This window comes from Telopea speciosissima, chromosome 3 (assembly GCF_018873765.1).
Source record: "Telopea speciosissima isolate NSW1024214 ecotype Mountain lineage chromosome 3, Tspe_v1, whole genome shotgun sequence".
Classification (NCBI taxonomy): domain Eukaryota; kingdom Viridiplantae; phylum Streptophyta; class Magnoliopsida; order Proteales; family Proteaceae; genus Telopea; species Telopea speciosissima.
The window spans coordinates 67,236,966-67,250,509 of NC_057918.1; the positions used below are offsets into that span (position 1 = coordinate 67,236,966).

Genomic DNA, 13,544 nt, shown 5'->3' on the forward strand with positions numbered 1-13,544 from the left:
TTTGTGAGTTACTTTGGCTGAAAGGCTTGCTACAAGACCTTGGTGTTCCTATTCATCTTCCTATGATGTTGTACTGTGACAACAAAGCTGCAATCAGCATTGCTCACAATCCAGTATAGCATGATCGCACCAAGCATGTTGAAGTGGACAGGCATTTTATCAAGGAGAAGTTGAAAGACGGATTGATTTGTGTTTCCTTTGTGAAGTTTAATCAGGTTGCTGATATTTTCACCAAGTGATTGTATGGGAAATTGTTCCATCCTAATCTAGTCAAGTTGGGCATTATTGAACCCCTCCTCACTATCTTAACCCCTCTATCGTCTCCTAGATTTAGCCGTCCCTCCCCCCCCCCCCCTTCACCCCTCCACCCCTCCTCATGCGGACAAGGTCCTTTGGTTCCCTTCCCCCAATGGCCTTTTTAGCACTAGCTTAGCCTAGAACTTTGTTCGAGACCCTGCTCCCATCATCCCCTGGCACAAACTTATCTGGTTCAAAGCCCATATCCCTCGCCACAGCTTCACAGCATGGAGAACCCTTAGACTTTGCCTCCCAACCCAAGCCTTCTTGCTCCACTGCAACATCCCTGTCCCCCCAGCTTGCGCCTTTTGTTGGAATGGCCTTGAGGACACAACCCACCTTTTCTTTGCTTGCCCTTTTACTTCCATCAGTTGGAAAAAAGTCCTATCCTCGTCGATATGGCCCCACTGTAGGAGAGCTTTGGCCTTTGAGCGAGAATGGCTTTGGCTGGACATGACTTTTTTTGGGATCTCTATTTGCGACACTATTGGGAAGCTGGTCTTTGGTGCTACTATCTATCATATTTGGATGGAGCGGAACCTTAGGAGATGGACTTCCAACTCTCGATCTTTTGATCTGATTTGGAAAGCCATCTCCTTCGACGTCTCTTTGAAGCTCAGTTTTACTCGCCATCATCGCCTTTTGGATACCCCAAGGAACAGGCATATTGTTGTCTCTTGGGGTCTTGATTTGTCTATATTACTTCCCTCCACCTCTGCGTAGGTTGGATTGCTTGTTTTTCTCCCCCCCCCCTTGTTTTTCCCTCCTCCTTTGTATATCCCACCCCCTTTTCTCCCTGCCCCCTCCTGGGGTTTGGTAATATATTTATTCACCAAAACAAACAAAAAAACTGTTCTCTCTCTCTCTCTTCTACATTATTAGCACTGATTTCCTGTGTTAGATATTGTTTCAGACAGTTCACACGGAAGGAAATCAGCATTTAACCTCTGACATCCACTTAAGGTGTGTTATAGATAGCAATGAACAGTGCCAGCTAGGCGAATCCCCACTATCCAACTTTGCTAATGCAGCCAGCTCCAGGTTCACGCTGCCCCACCACATGAAAAGTAGATTTAGTTAATCTCCTGACCATGTGTTTCCATTTTTTCAGATGCTGGACCAATTATGCTAAACCAAATCCAAGTTTGAAGCTTTTCCACACAGCACTCAATTAAAAGGATCTGTTTCTTCAGAGTGAGATAAATATCCTAGAAAGAAGTGTCGATGAGTGCCAAAGCCTAAGCAATCCTAATAGCTAAATATCATCTGAAAAATTAATATACTGATGATCTGAAAATTATAAACAAAATATCGACTCAATTCCAGCATTTAATCAATAAAACACCAAATTTACTTTGAAAGCTGCTTGGCCTTGGATCATGGCAAGGATGAGAAGGAAAATAAAAATATGAGATGCATTTCAGTTGTCTTAACAGTGAGAGGTATGTATATATGTAGGCATTTATTGATGTATTTTGGTATTAAAGCATGTTTAGCAGGAAAAAGAGGCAAACTCAGTCACATGTGCCCCTGGTGCACATGATGCCTAAACAAATCAGCATGGCCAGCAGCTAGGCAAGGCGCAAGGGAGTGAGCCTTAATATCACTAAGATGCACATGCTTATGGAGCTGCTCCAGTCGTAAGGTGTGTGGTCTTCTAGCATAATTTTTGGTTGGTTTATAAGTCAGTTTGTGGAGGGTTCAGTTCATGAATTATTAGGATGGGGACATTGTGTATTGGGTTTCTGGGTTTTCATTGGATCTTGTATTGTGAATGACTTTACAGAATTTTTACTCCCAATAAAATAAAAAAAACCTCATCAAAAAATCAAGTAGTTTCCTCCAATGAAGTTGCAAACTGCCAAGATGTGTGTCTTATGTGTTTGAGAACTTAATAAGAGAAAAGGAAAAATCCGCTCAGCCTCATGCCCAAATTCAGGTTCACGGTTCACTAAAGAGTGGCCAAGCACTTGCTAAGTTAAGAGCGCCTCAAAGAAGGCCAAGCATAATTCTAAGTCTTGGTATGGGATCAGGGTGGCTCATGCTATATGGATTAGAAGTATCAGACTGGATTAATCTGATCCATTATATTAAGTGCATTGGCCAATCCACTGTGTATGTTGGGCTTTGCTCTTTGGATTAGCTGATCTTTGCTTGGATCATCGGATATAGTATGATCCTGATCAGTACCTATTGAAGGCAAGGCCCAATTCATGCACTTCATCTTGCCTCATGGATTAAAATCAAACACCTGACATACCTTGGTAACATTAAGACACAAATACTTATGAAAAGCCCCATTTGTCACCTGTCCACCCCCCACCCCCCCAACAAAAAAAAGGGAAGCCGCAATGTGAGATGCAATGCCGTAAGGAGGTTTTCTAGCATGATTTTGTTGGGATCTGTGTTAGTAAGAGGAGAGTTCTCTGCAATGAGCTTTTGTGATGGGGACATCTGTGAGTCTGCTCAGGTTTTCTCAAGTTTAGGTGCACATTGACCTTGTAACTCTCCCCCCACCCTGGTGAAGGAGTATACTAAGATAATTAAGAAAATAAAAATCCACAAAATCAAGGCATTTCCTCTTAGCAAGTAGCAAACCACCACAGCAAGTATAATGATATCAGTTCTATAATTTATTGGACTCAAGAGTCGAGACATTCAACTACTATACACCACATGATTCCTGTGTTGTATCCCATAGTAACCATAGTTGTCAAGGCGCCAAGGCGAACCAAGGTGATCAAAGGGGGTAAAAAACCAAGGCGACACCAACAAGGTGTTGCCTAGGTGACAACAGAAAACAAGGAGAGAGAAAGGCACCTGGATGCCTTGACAACTATGATAGTAACATTATATAAAAATTTCTATTGTGCAGTTCACTGATAGAAAGGACAAAAACTCACAATAAAAGGTACCGGAGCATCAAGAAAATCTAGCATTTTCCTGGGTAGAACCTGAAAAGAAGACAAAGAAAAAGAATAAAAGAGCTAGAAGAGAGACAATTGGAACGGTCAAACCAACATTTCATCCATGGACACCAAAAATGCCATTAATTGGATAGAGTCTGACAAAAAGCAACTAGACACTATACAACATATCACTACATTAATGGACAGCATTAGAATAATAAAAGCACCAAAAAATAAATAAATAGATAAAATAAAGGTACCATCCTTAATTTGGCCATCTCTGTGACAACCAACAATGACAATGAAGCTCAACAAGAAGCATTGCTTTCTAACTCCCCAATTCAGTTTGTTCATCAGGTCTTATGACTTTGAAGAAATTCATGACTTTGCCAAATCATACAATTAGACTAAACATGAACAAAACTTTTTTATTCTGTTAAAATATGTAAAATAAAACATTCAAATATCCTGCTGTGTAGGCATTGCTTGTGCAATTTATTGTATGTATCATCTAATCTGCCCTTTTAATTAAATTATTTTGGTGCTTGATTGGTCAGCTGTTTCTTTTTAACAGCGTCAAGCTCACTACTACTCTAAGCTTTGCTGCTAATTTTTTTTTTAAAAAAAAACAAAATTTATTCAAGGAACTCTATCTGCTTATATTTCACAGCCACCATAAGATAGATTCAAGTTACCATTGTACTTCATCAACTTGTAATTCTGCTACAGTTATCAACTTTAACACCAGAAATGTTCCTTCATCTTATTTATTAATTTTTTATGCAAGGTCGTTGAGTCCTTTGTCTGATGGAGTTTTTGTATTTAAACTTTAGCCATTTAATTTCTGAGTAAAGATTATGTTCATAATTTGGCAATTCTGATTTTGTAATTTGACAAAGTTTAGTTAGTCAGCTTAGGGAATATGATTATGTAAGATTTTCTGTTATTTTGGACAAGGGTTAAGGGGGAAAAGGAAAAGGTAATAGTAATCTATAAGACTACAAGAAAGTAAAAGTCAAAAACAAGCTGGAGGAGGAATTCAATCATACAACCTTCTAGGCCCATTGGTCAACTGTATGGTTCCCACTCTGAGACAATCAGTTCCAACCTGGTCCAAAGCTGGCCTGGTTCATTTGACCTCTATGCTGGAAGCCTGGAACAAAAGGCAGAACATCATCCTAACCCTCATAGTTGTCAAGGACTCAAGGCATTGCCTAGGCTTCCAGGTGCCCTTTGCTGGAAGAGCACCTTGTTGGTGTTGCCTTGATTTATCCCCCTCCAACGCCTAAGGTCTCCTCGACCCCGTGATAACTATGCTAGCCTTGTTGAGTGGGTTGGACTACCAATGGACTTGAAGTATATCACTTGCAGACGTCAGGTGGAGACGTGGAGTTATGAGTTGGGAGAACATATCATGATCAGATCTGATGAAATCATGCACTGTTATTCCATAGATACATGCAACATTTGGTTGGGACTTGGGAATACCAAATATTTCATAAATACATGATAAACCATGAGACGAAGATTACTTATAATATTAAATGGACATGAAGCTTACCAATTTAAATTTTTTGGACTTTTGTACTGAGATTTGCACATAACTTGATTGGAGTTAATAGCATAGATAATTTGGCGAAAAGGAAAAAAATATACTTGACTTTTTTAAGCAACGATTAAAGAGTAAATGGTAGTCGATGCCTCCAGCCATGGTAGCACTAAATGGTAGTCAATGAGATACCACTAGCAACAGTTTTGAATGGTGCAATAAATTAGGGAAACACATAGTGCTGTTATATGAAGTTCTTTATAACAATCTAAGCACAAAGGAAGGGGAAAAGGCTATTTATAAGATAGCTAAAGTGAGGGAAAGGAAGAGTAGATATCTCGACTATGAGTAGATATCTTGACTATGTTAGATGCATGATGTTGAAATATGGGTTCTTTCACATATTATAAATAAAGGATGGCTGTAGTCACTCTGACTCAAGCCAGTATTCATGGAATTCAACATGGTATTAGAGATTACAATAGCTTTCTTTGGCTCCGATGGCACGTCGCAATGTGATTTTGTTCCTTTTCTAGCCAGTCCCACTAAATTAAATGGGAGCAATTTACCTGTTGTGGTCTCATTCTTGCTTGTTTGCTAAAGGTTCCCGTGGTCTCTCTGGCTACATCACCGAAACCTCTATCAGGCCTACTGATGCTGGTCCTACCCAAGATAGGTGGATGAATTTTAATTTCTTGGTCATGTCTTATCTGGTTAATTCCATGGACCAAGAGATTGTTAGATGATACCTTCTTCTTGATTCAGCTGCCAAGATCTGAAAAACAGCCCAAGACACCTACTCTCAGGTCAGGAACGTCGCCCAGTGTTATGAACTCCGTCAGAAAATCCACTTCACCAAGCAGTTGGAGTTGTCTCTCTCAATATTATAATAAGATGTGCACTATGAGGCAACAATTGGATTTTTTGGGGACCTTCACTGCAACCTATGATGTTGACGCCACTGCTTTCCGGAAGTGGGAAGATGGCTTACGGGTGTTTGATTTTCTGGCCAGTCTTAATATAGAGTTTGATCAGATCCGGGCGAATATATTGAATCGTGATCCTCTACCCACTCTTGAGCAAGCTTATGCAATTATTGCAGCAGAAGATAGCCGCCTGACTGCCATGGTTACTCCCGTCACTCAAGAGAGCCCGGCTCTCCTTTCTGGGTCTTCGACTCCTTCCCGTGGGAACTCTTCCCGCAATATTGGTGGTGATCGTGTGTCTGGTGTTCGCCCTCCTATTAAATGTGATCACTGTGGGAAGGAATGGCATACCAAGGACTGATGTTGGAAGCTTCATGGTTGCTCTGCAGATACCCGTGGGCGTTGGAAGGGTGGATCCAATCGTTCCAACAATGCCCGGGCAAATCAAGCATCTATTGAAGAGAACCCCCCTGATCACTCTCTTTCCCAGGATGTGGAAGAACTTCAGAATCTCAAAAATATGATAACACATTTGGATACATCTGCTTCATCTGGGTCTCCTACATTGTCTGCATCGGTTATTTCCCTGCCATCCGACTCCGCTACCACTCCTTTTATAGGTATTTCATTTGGTGGGAATTGTACCTTGGTCGTACCGGAATCTTGGGTCATTGACTCTGGTGCAACCGACTATGTGATAGGTTCTTCTTCTCTTTTTTTCAAATATTCTCCTTCATCTGGTCATAACAAAGTCTGTGTTGTTGATGGGTCCCTCTCTCCAATCTCAAGCAAGGGATCTGTTCAGTGCACCTCTTCTCTTAGTCTTTCTTTTGTATTACATGTTCCTAAGTTCTCTACTAATTTATTATCCATCAGTAGTTTAACTAGGGACTTAAATTGCAAGGTAATTTTTTTCCCACTCACTGTTTGTTCCAGGACTTGGAAACGGGTCGTACGATTGCATGTGGTAGGGTGGTTGGTGGTTTGTACGTGCTTGACAGTTCGCCGACAGCATTAACAACTCAAGCCTTATCTTCTGATTCTACATCTACAGTACTTGAATTAAATAAGTGGCCTCGCCGTTTCGGGCATCCACCTTTGAGTGTCTTATCTACTTTATTTCCTAGTTTATTCAATCAATGTAATCCAAACAATTTTTCTTGTGATGCTTGCACTCTGGCTAAGCACTTGACTATTTATCCTGTTACTGATAATCGCAGTGTGACTCCTTTTGGTTTAATACATTCTGATGTGTGGGGGCCTGCTCGTTGTGTTTCTATACCTAGTTTTAGATGGTTTGTCACATTTATTGATTGTTATAGTCACACTATCTGGGTACATTTGATGTATAGCAAGAGTGTTGTGTTTACTTGTTTCTGTCCGTTTCATAAGATGGTTCAAAGACAATTTGATGCAAAGGTGAAAATTTTACGGTCTGACAATGGCAATAAATACATAGATGGAGCTTGTTGCACCTATTTGGACTCTCATGGTATTATTCATCAGACTTCTTGTGCCAATACTCCAGCTCATAACGGCATGGCTAAACACAAGAACAGACACTTGTTGGAAGTTGCTCACTCCCTTATGTTTGCCATGAGTGTTCCTCCCCTTTTTTGGGGCGATGCAATTCTTGCCGCTACATATCTGATTAATAGGCTGCCTTCACGTGTCTTAACTGGTCGCTGCCCCTTGGATGTTTTACTGGGATGATCTACCTTTGTTGTTCCTCCAAAAGATTTTGGATGTGTGGTCTTTGCTCGAAACCACCATCCTCATAGGAAGTTTGACCCCAAAGGTCTTCGGTGTATTTTCTCGGATATTCCACCATCCAGAAAGGGTATAAGTTCTACCATCCTCCTACTAGGAAATTATTTGTGACAATGGATATGGTCGTTCAGGAGTCTAAAGCCTATTTTGAAAAGCCGGTACCTCTTCAAGGGGAGATTTCCAGTGATGAAGATGTACCTCTGATAGCTCCCTTGGATGTACGTGTTCCTACCATAGAGGATGTGTCTGTTGAACTAAAAGATGGGATTACCAGTCAGGAACAAGAGCAAGGACAGAATGGGCAGCATATAATTCAAGGGGAGTCTGGAGAATCAAAAGAGTTGAAGAAATTCTCTCGTGGAACTTGGCACAAAGAGACCACCACCACTTCTCCCACACAATCAGTACCTGCTCCAAGTTCTAGTCATCCCTCTGGTATGCCTATTCCTGATCCTAGTCTTGATTTACCTATTGCTATTAGAAAACCTAAGCAGAGTTGTACTCAACACCTAATTTCCATTTTTGTTTCTTATAACTCCCTAACTCCGTCATTCCATGTCTTTGTATCTTCGTAATCCTCTGCATCTATTCCTAACAACTGGCAGGAAGCAATAGCCCAACAGAAATGGAAGGAGGCAATGGATGAAGAAATGCATGCCCTGGAGAAAAATAAACATGGGATTTGGAGGTTCTTCTACCAGGAAAAAAACCAATTGGTTACAAATGGATCTTTGTGGTGAAGCACAAGTCAGATGGGTCGGTTGACAGATACAAGGCAAGGCTGGTTGCAAAAGGGTTTACCCAAACCCAGGGAATCGACTACCAAGAGACCTTTGCCCCTGTAGCGAAGATGAACTCAGTTAGAGTGATTATTTCTTGTTCCGTAAATCAAGGCTGTAATCTCCAATATCTCAATGTCAAGAATGCCTTCCTGCATGGAGAATTGGAAGAAGATGTTTACATGGAGATTCCTACGGGCTTTGTTCCTCAGATACTCAGGGAAAAGTGTGCAAGTTGAAGAAGGCCTTATATGGCCTAAAACAATCACCACGGGCCTGGTTCATTCACTTCCATAAAGCCATGGTTGCTAATGGCTATAAGCAAAGTAATGCTGACCACACGTTGTTTGTTAAAAGGGTGGGACAGCATATCACAATTCTGGTTGTCTATGTTGATAACATAGTGATCAATGGGAATGATGCACAAGAAATTCAGAAGTTGAAGACTTATTTGGGCACAGAATTTGAAGTCAAAGAATTGGATCGATTGTGGTATTTCTTGGGGATAGAGGTAGTATACTCTTGACTTGTTTAGTGATACAAGGATGCTTGGGTGTAAACTTGCCGATTACCCCTTGGAGCCTAACACACACTTGAAGAGTAAGGACAGTGACCCTGTAGATAATGGTAGTTATCAGAGATTATTTGGGCGGTTGATATACTTATCCCATACCTGACCTGATATTGCATTTGCAGTTAGTGTTTTTCGTTAGTTTATGCATGACCCTCACTCTTCTCACTTAGAGGCAACATACAAAATTCTAAGGTACCTGAAGTCTTCTCTAGGAAAAGGAATCTTATATTCTCCACACAGTCATCTCCAGGTAGAGGCCTACACTGATGTAGATTGGGCAGAAAACCCCGATGATAGAAGATCAACGTCTGGATATTGTACCTTTGTTGGAGGAAATTTAACTACCTGGAGGACTAAGAAACAGGCAATGGTTGCTCGCTCCAGTGCTGAAGCTCAATTTAGGGCCATGGCATAAGGTATCTGTGAACTTCTCTGGACAAGGGGCTTCTTCAAGATCTGGGAATGGTTGTTGATCTTCCTATGCGACTCTAATATGATAGCAAATCCGCAATCAGTATTGCCCATAACCCAGTCCAACATGATCGTACCAATCATGTTGAGATTGACCGACATTTTATCAAGGAGAAGTTGGAGCAAGGAGTCATTTGTATTCCATTTGTTCGGTCTAGTGACCAATTAGCCGGTGTTCTCACTAAGGGAACTAGAAGCAAATTGTTTTATTCTATTGCTAGCAAGTTGGGCATGTTTGATATGTATGCACCAACTTGAGGGGGAGTGTTGTAATATGGGTTCAAGGGTAAAATTGTCATAAGGGTAATATTGTCCTTGTACCTATTCCAAAATGTTTTTTCACATATTATAAATAAAGGATGGTTGTAGTCACTCAGACTCAAGCTTGTATTCACGGAATTCAACACATTATAAGTGAAGATGGTAAAGTATTAATAAGGGATGAAGACATTAAGAAGAGATGGAAGGTTATTTTTGTAGCCTACTAAATGAAGACACATCGAGTAATAGTGTTCCGGAATATTACATTATCCATCGAGACACCACATGTCGTAGATATAAACGAAGAATTAGGGTGCCGGAACTAAAAGAAGCATTAAGGAGGATGAAAGTAGGCAAGGCACAAGGCCAAAATGAGATCCCAGTAGAAGTGTGGAAGAGCATAGGAATCTGTGGTTTATCTTGGCTAACCAAGCTATTTAATAAGATTATGAACATACGGAAAATGCCAGATGAATGGAGAAGAAGCATCGTGGTTCTGATTTACAAAACAAAGGTGATATTCAGAGCTGCAATAACTATAGAGGCATAAAACTAATGAGTCAGACTATGAAATTATGGGATAGGGTTATTTAGGGGTGTCAATAAAGCCCGGCTGGCCCGAACCCGCCCTGAGCCTGGCCTTGACCCGACCCTGATTTTTCAGCCCTGAGGGCAGGTTTGGGTTTAGTTATAGTCTGGCCCTAGCAGGGTTGGGTCGGGTTAGGGTTTAGACCCCGAGCTTAACCCGGCCCAGCCCGGCCCTGTCTTAATTATAAATGTATAATATATATATATATATATATATATAGCCTAACTGAAAACAATTAAAAAGTAAAAGACCAAAAGCCCTAAGCGCACTTATGGCAACTCGGCAAGTATTGTCACAAGATAAATGAAGCCCTAAAGCAATATATTTTCAGTTTTCAACCTAATCTCTTTCGTTCTAAGGGCGCCGCTCGCTGCCTTCCTCCTTCCCTCGATCTCCTTCCCTGAGTTCCTTGTAGGCTGTAGCTGCTTCGATTCTCACGGATAAGTTGGGGTGCTATCCCCACTAAAAGCTTCAAATCCCTAATTTTCTGAAATGGGCCTAACGGCATTCTTACTGTTGGATTTTATGTCTTTGTTCTTTCTTCTTCTCTGTCTGGAGGTTTACTGTGATAGCTCTTAGTTCTCTGTGAACTTCTCGGAGTCTCCTCCGGCATTCTCGCCTCTTGCGTCAGCTACATTTGTGTTTAAAATTCTGGAGAGCCAAAATGGAGATATTTACAGAAATTGTAGCATCATGTGCAAGGTTGGTTACACACACTTCTGTCTTTCTCTTGAGCTGTTATATACATTTTTCATTCTACTGTTAGTTGGTGGGTCTTTTCTTCTTTAGTTTTGGTTCTACTTTATCTGTGTAATTCATTTCTTTTATCAATGTGGGTTGCTATTTGATCTTGTTGAAGCTGTAACTGATGTTGAAAGGATACTTTTGTATACAGTGATAGTTTACATTTGAAACTCTTAGGAAATAAGCTACTTCTCTAAATTTCAAGAGTGATGGGATTTAGGGATTGGAGAAAATTATAATAATTTTAGGATTGGAATTGAATAGGTTGAATTTGGTTTGTGGTGTGTTGGTATGATCTCTTCCTTTCTCCCTCTCTCTCCTTCCCCTCTTATTCTTCTTCTTTAAAAGAAATCATTTGTTTTTTTAATATAGACAATTACTTGATCTAGATGGGATTATTAACAAAAATCAGGGTCAGGGTCAATCAGGGCCAACCCGGCCCTGTCCGACCTAATCAGGGTCAATCAAGCCCGGGTCAGGATAGGGAAAACCCTGGCAGGGTCGGGTAGGGTTGAGGGTATCTTAGGCCCTGGCAGGGTTGGGTTGGGCTTGGGTTTAGGTTAAGGCCTTTAGGGTTGGGTTAGGGTTTAGGGCAGGCCCGGCCCAACCAGACCCATTGACACCCCTAGGGTTATTGAAACCCACTTGAGACAAGAAACTACCATTACGGAGAACTAATTTGGTTTTATGCCAGGAAGACCCATGACGGAAGCTATTTACCTAATTAAGAGACTTATGGAAAAATATAGAGGTTGCAAGAAGCATCTCCACATTTTATTGAGAGCTAAAGGATGATGTGGTGGAGGTTAAAAGAGTTGGAGATAGGATTATAGCCATCAAACTTGTGTTGGAGAAAGAAGTTCTCAATGTTATTAGTGCCTACACACCCCAAGTAGGATGGGATGAAAGTAGTAAGCTACTATTCTAGGAACATATGGATGGATTAACACAAGGCATTATTATAGGAAGTGATCTAAATGGGCATGTTGGGAAAGATCGTAGAGGATATGAAGGTGTCCATGGAGGCTACGGGTTTAGAGAAAGGAATGAAGAGGGAGTATTAGGTCTTGACTTCGTAGTAGCTTCAGGCCTTTCCATTGCGAACACTTTTTTCAAAAAGAGAGAGGAACGCCTAGATACCTACAAAAATGGGCATCATGCCAGCCAAATAGATTTCCTCTTAACAAAAAGGATCGACAAACTACACTGTAAAGACTGTAAGGTTATCCCTGGAGAGAGCCTAACCACTCAACATAGAATGGTGGTCCTGGACATGTGCCTCACTTCTCAGAAGCGTAGGATATGTAAGCCTTGTTGTCCTAAAATTAAGTGGAGGAAGTTAAAAGGAGAGTTTTTTTCTTCCATTCATAGTTGTCACGGCGACCCAAGGCGGTGGAAAGGGTCCAAATTCAAGGTGACACCAATTAGGCGACCAAGGCGTCTAAGGTGCATGGACACCTTGATAACTATGCTTCCATTTTCAGATAAATTGATCAAACAAGGAAAGTGTGATATTAAAGGAGACCCCAACACAATGTGGGACGAGAAAGCGTGTTGGATAAAGAAGGTTGCTAAAGAGGTAAGGGGGAAACGAAAGGGGTATTCGGCATGCCCCTAGAGAAACCTGGTGATGGGATGATAAAGTCCAAACTACCATTAAGACCAAGAAAGCTTGCTTTAAGTTATAACAAAGGTCTAAAGAGGAAGAGGATCTAACAAGATACAAGCTTGCCAAAAACGAAGCCAAGAAAATCATGGGGAAAGTAAGAGCAAAGAAATATGACGATCTCTACAATAATCTAAATTTAAGGATGGGAAAAAAGCTATTTTTAAAATAGCAAAAGTGAGAGAAAGGATGACCAGAGATTTAGACCATGTTCGATGTATTAAAAGCGAGGGTGGCAGAGTTCCTATAAAGGATGAGGACATTGAAGAGAGATGGAAAGAATACTTTTACGGGCTCCTTTATGAAGGCCCCTTGAGTGACAAAGCTGCAGAAAGGATCATACATAGGGATTCCTCTTTGTGTAGATATGTATGCAAAATTAGGATGCCCAAAGTAAAAGAAGTATTAAGAAGATTGAAAGTAAGCAAAGCTCCAGGCCCAGACGAGATCCCAATTGAGGTGTGGAAGAATGTAGGAATTTGTGGTCCATCCTGGCTAACCAAGTTGGTTAACAAGATTATGACCACTAGGAAAATGCCAGATGAATTGAGGAGAAGCTTTGTGATCCCAGGAAATATTCAGAATTGTAATAACTACAGGGGCATAATGTTAATGAGCCATACGATGAAGTTATTGGAGAGGGTTTTTGAAGCTCACTTGAGAAAGGAGACTACTATATCGGAAAACCAATTCGGATTTATGCCAGAATCATCAATGGATGCAATTTTCCTATTAAGGAGACTCATGGAAAGATATAGAGAGGGCAAGAAAGATCTTCATATGGTCTTTATAAATCTGGAAAAGCCCTACAATAGATTTCATAGAGAGCTAATCTGGAATATTTTGGAGAAGAGAAGAGTGTCATGTAAATACATAGACATAATTAAAGATATGTATGATGCTGTGGTGACTAGCGTTAGAACAACGGGGGGCCAAGGATCAGCCTTAAGCCCTTTTTCGTTTGCGCTTATCATGGATGACTTAACCAGAAGCATACAAGGGGAAGTCC

The 13,544-nt window shown here is 40.9% G+C and overlaps 1 protein-coding gene across 4 annotated transcripts in view; it reads right to left on the bottom strand.

Moving 5' to 3' along the window:
• Positions 1 to 13,544, bottom strand: part of LOC122655827 — a 144,389-nt gene that overhangs the window by 60,318 nt on the left and 70,527 nt on the right. For all 4 annotated transcript variants that reach the window (XM_043850188.1, XM_043850185.1, XM_043850187.1 and 1 more), the window contains one exon: positions 3,201 to 3,251. In XM_043850188.1, the coding sequence (XP_043706123.1) occupies positions 3,201 to 3,251 (51 nt within the window). The remainder of the gene's footprint in view (positions 1 to 3,200; positions 3,252 to 13,544) is intronic.